The sequence below is a fragment of the Antrostomus carolinensis genome, unplaced genomic scaffold, assembly GCF_000700745.2.
Source record: "Antrostomus carolinensis isolate BGI_N321 unplaced genomic scaffold, ASM70074v2 scaffold8610, whole genome shotgun sequence".
In the NCBI taxonomy this organism is placed as follows: Eukaryota; Metazoa; Chordata; class Aves; order Caprimulgiformes; family Caprimulgidae; genus Antrostomus; species Antrostomus carolinensis.
In genome coordinates, this window is record NW_010287686.1 from 27,550 (window position 1) to 32,125 (window position 4,576).

Genomic DNA, 4,576 nt, shown 5'->3' on the forward strand with positions numbered 1-4,576 from the left:
TGAGCAGAAATCCAAGGAAGACAATTGGAAAAGTTAGAGGTACAGTTGATGCAAAGAGATGTAGATAACTTAATGGGAAGTCATCCATTATCTATTGACATGTGAAGCATTTGGGATTTTTCTTGCAGTGGACTACATAATTATTAAGCCAATCCAGGGATACACGTGTGATATGAAAGCTTCATATGCCAAATATTGGAAACCAAGAACAACTCTAGATGTTGGACACAGGGGCGCAGGAAATTCTACAACGACAGCTAAGTAAGTTCATTTTAATTTTAGTCTGGGGGCTGGGGGGGGAGTTACATTTAGTTTCACTGACATCAATTGAGGAAGCAGACAGTTGAAAATAAAAAGCTGCAACCCATAATCATTTAAGTCACTTTGATATCAAATGTGGATGTTCCCTGAAACAAAGACTTCTGATTTGTATTTCTGTCGTTTCAATGGACTTTTGTGCCATGCTGCATCTAACAAAACCTTTTGCTTTGCTGTTATTTCAGACTTGCTAAAGTTCAAGAGAACACGATTGCCTCTCTGAGGAATGCTGCCAGTCATGTACGTATGCATGTATGCATGCACATCCTACCTGTGTAGTTAAAACTAGCGTGGCCTGTGCGCTTCATTTCCATGAGTCAATACAATGAATGGTAATTGCACTGATACAAAATTACATCAAATCATGATGGAAATTCCCTCAGAGATAGGAAGGGCAGTAATAGCTAGATTAGACTCTCATTCCTCAAAAAACCTCAGAACTTCCATTTAATACATTCTGGTGGTGTTCTAATACAGGGAACACTTTCATCTCAACCCTGCAGAGACATAGGATTGGAATAATTTCAGTGAACAAATCAATAAAATTTAGGCTCTACTAGAGTCTGTCAGCATACTCTCAGGTGGCAAAGGTCTTACTGAGAGACTGCTGAGTACCTAAAGCTGGTGTCCAAAAATGAGACTTGGGAGCTGAGCTAGTAGAATGAAACAGCCCTTTGTTTCAGTGCTTGCTACAATGAAGACTTGGAATCCTAAAACGAGACTTTTAATTTGGGAGATAGTAGCTTCAGATACTTCAGTTCTGTGATTCAGGTGGTCACTTTAATTCATTCTAATAATCTCAGTCACTGAAATGATTTGTGAAAAGATTTATCTAGACAATCTAGTGAGGTGCTGTGGCAGAGTAGTTGGAGTCAGAAGCACATTCAGAGGTTCCTGTCTATTTGATAGCCCAAACTGTTAGTTAATTTGATGGAGTGATGCTTCTCAGAGCACTAGTACAGTTTTCACATTTACCCAAGTTCCAGTTTTAGAAGTGACTTGAGCACTTAAATCTGACTAAAAATGAAGTTTAGGCAACAGCTGCAAACTCTGACTCTTGTGAGGTCCTGGTCTAGCTCCTGTTTTCACAGTGAAGAACTGTGGTTACAGTTACATAAAGGTGCTGCGATGAGATCACCTGCTGCTTAACTCGTGAGGTTCCTAAGCCTTTTCAGGTACTTCTTCATTAATGTAGGTTCTTACCAGGCATCTTTTGGAGTTGTGAAAGGGATGGGAGCAGAATGTGGAGTATTATGCTAATTGGCTACAGATTCTGGGCTACTCCTCAAGAGTCACAGGTGAAAGCTTTCCCTTGTTTGAGACTCAGAGTATGGTTTGAACACGGTGTCTGGAGTGTACACTGACTGCAGAGCAAAAGAAAACTGCAGCTACTAAATGCTCCTTTTGAACAGTAGCTTGTAATTTCTGGGTGGATGCTGCAGGTTTATAGTCAGCTTTTAAAAAACCCACAAGAAATATACATTGAGGCAGAAATTTACTACGAAGTCATCAGCAGCATCACCAGAAAAGTAATTTCAACTATTTGCAGGTGAAAATGTTGAAAGCCACCACTCTGAAAATATTTCTGCTGAGAAAAGAGCTGAGATTTTTTCTGTACTGATTGAAAGAGTATGTGATTCAGGGTGATAATTTGATGAATATTATTCTTGGAGGACTTCCGAATGATTTACAGATAGTCAAAATAAGTAAAAGAAAAAAAAAAGTGTGTTTCTCTGTCTTTCTGGCCCTCCCTCTTGTCAAAAAGACTGTACTTAGAGCTCTTGTTTGATCTTTCTTCCTTTTTATGCTATGACGTACAGTTGGAAAGGATAGGAGAATACTGGACATCACTATTTCTGCTCTTGCATGTGTGGTAACACAGTACTACTGAGTTACTCACTAGGGACTCCAGAAGCTCCACAGTATATAGAAATATTTTCCTAAAGCTTTGCCAATTTGTGGCAATCACTTGTCCCTTGGTGGGGAGGAAGGGTGAAGGGCACTGCAAAGGCATCTGTGTTAAAAACCATCATCTTAGCCTTTCTCTGAAATCAAGTTTACAGTACTTGAATGGGTAGAGGGTTTACATATATATATATATATATATATACACACAGCTTGCTTAATCTTGTATGTGTATAAATGAGCTGCATTATAGTAATTAAAATACTTTCCTATATGATTTTTTTTTCAATTTCTAGTTCATTGTTGAGTAAGATTAAACTGTTAACAGCCAGTTGCATTCACCTTCTGGTTGATATCCAGGGTCTGTGAATACTTGGCAACTTGTCTGCAGTTCTGTAAACCTTATGCATAAATATTAATGAGTTTTTGTTTTGTTCTGGGTGTTTTTCAATTTTCTATAGGGAGCAGCTTATGTGGAATTTGATGTACATCTTTCTAAAGACCATGTGCCTATTGTGTACCATGATCTCACATGTTGCATGGCCATGAAAAAGGTAAAGATGATATAATCTGTATTTTATCTTTAAATGTGACCATTCCAGAAACTAAAGTGTCAAGCTCTCATAGAAATAATGATGGGGAATCAAGGGATGGAATGGGAATAAATATGCAGTAGTATTACTGTGTGCATAAAGTAGAAATGGAAGTTGAGTTTTTCCTTTTGATGTTGTAGCAACAGCATTTCAGATGCATGTTTTGAGACTCTTCGAGCCTACATTGTAGTTATTTTTTAGCTTTATTTATGGTTTGGAAGAAAAATGCAGACAGCTCCATTGTATTGAGGAGCAATTCTGGGTCTCTCTTAGACTGTCAGAATAAGAACTTCTGGCTGTTTCTTTTTTGAGGGAGAGTTAGTGTGATTCTCAGCATGACTTCTCACTCCTGCTGATACTGAAATATATCCTTCTCTTAAGCAGTTAGGTAGTCATGAAAGCTCTTAAGGTCAAACCAAAGCATCCCAGTAGTGGCCAATAGATGGAAGAAAGAGAAGTGGAAGAAATACGGACCTCCTTCATTTAGAGTTTTATTAGCCACAAATGGCTTGGCTTCCATTACTTTTTCTAGCTCTTTCTTTAACCCTTTTTTACATCTGCATTTTGCTGTTAGCTGTGAAGTAAACAATATACTTCATGTCTTGTTGGGACAGTAGGTGAGGCTGAAGAACTGCTTTTGGATTGCTTGGTGGAACAGAGGGAAAGGACTTAAGACAGGGGTTATAGGAGGAGGAAAATGGCTCTTGAAAGCAAGTGTCCTCTTCCTTTCCTTGTTTATCTCATGAGATGGTTCCTTCTTTTTTTAACCAAAAACTCTTTCCTGCTACTTTTGTAAGCATCAAGAGTACTGTAACGTAAGAAGCAGTGAATGATACTGCTACTCATACGTGCATTTAAACATTCCTTAAAGGTGCTTTGAACAGACTGTCACAATACCTCTTACCTAAGAGTTTTATAAAGCATACCAATTAAATGTTTTCATGGAGTGAGTAAAGTGACATGACACTCCTTAATCACGAGAGAACCATAGGCAGAAGGACCAGTGACCCAAAAAAACCCACTAAGGTGCTTTTCTGTCTGGTCTGTTGCATGTTCTCCCCTGAGGCCAGAAGGCTTGCATGCAGCAGCAGAGCAAAGAGGTTGGACATGGTTCTCTTCTGATTTTCTTCCTTTCTAGTTCTGTCAGTGAAAACAAAGATAGCATGGCAGAACAGACTGCAAGATACGTTCTCTTTCTTGGCACTAAGTCTGTGCTGTCAAACTCTCTCGCCCGTTGCAATGTATAAGCAATTTGGTTTTGAACAGTTGTGGAAATGGAACTTTGAGGGAAATGCATATTCAGTGTATGTTGAATCAGTATTATCTTATTGAGTAAAAATTTCTTTATAATGAAGAGGGGAAGTGACAAATGGATTGACAGAATTTTTTCAGCACCAGATCTTTATTTTGGGGGTGGTGTGTGTGTGGTGTGTGTGTGTCAGTTTTACCAGGACACTTGTCTCTTTTTTTAATTAGTTTCTGTAAGATTAGATAGACAGTATTAAACTGAACTGCCTTGCAGTATTTTTAATACACTTTACTTGCAAACTTTTTTCCTAAATACAATAACTGATCAAGATTTTACAGAATAAATGTGCTAACCTTTTCTGCAGAATGAAAACCGAAGCTTCTGACTTGCATGAAAGACTAAATCCTATTTTTTTCAAATTGACAACTGTCTTATGAATCTGAGTGCCTCTGTTATCTCCTGAAAACTGATCATCTTGCTTCTCAGAATCATAGAATGGTCTGGGTTGGAA

General features: G+C 38.3%; 1 protein-coding gene across 1 annotated transcript in view; it reads left to right on the forward strand.

The window, feature by feature from the left end:
• The window catches only part of GPCPD1 (glycerophosphocholine phosphodiesterase 1), a gene marked incomplete at its 3' end in the record, with an annotated part of 22,898 nt that extends 20,121 nt beyond the window's left edge, over positions 1-2,777 (forward strand). The window contains 4 exon segments of the mRNA XM_010163808.1: positions 1-39; positions 129-261; positions 504-558; positions 2,685-2,777. The exon segment at positions 1-39 is cut by the window's left edge and continues 26 nt beyond it. Coding sequence (XP_010162110.1) covers positions 1-39; positions 129-261; positions 504-558; positions 2,685-2,777 — 320 coding nt within the window.
• Positions 2,778-4,576: the final 1,799 nt, after the last annotated feature.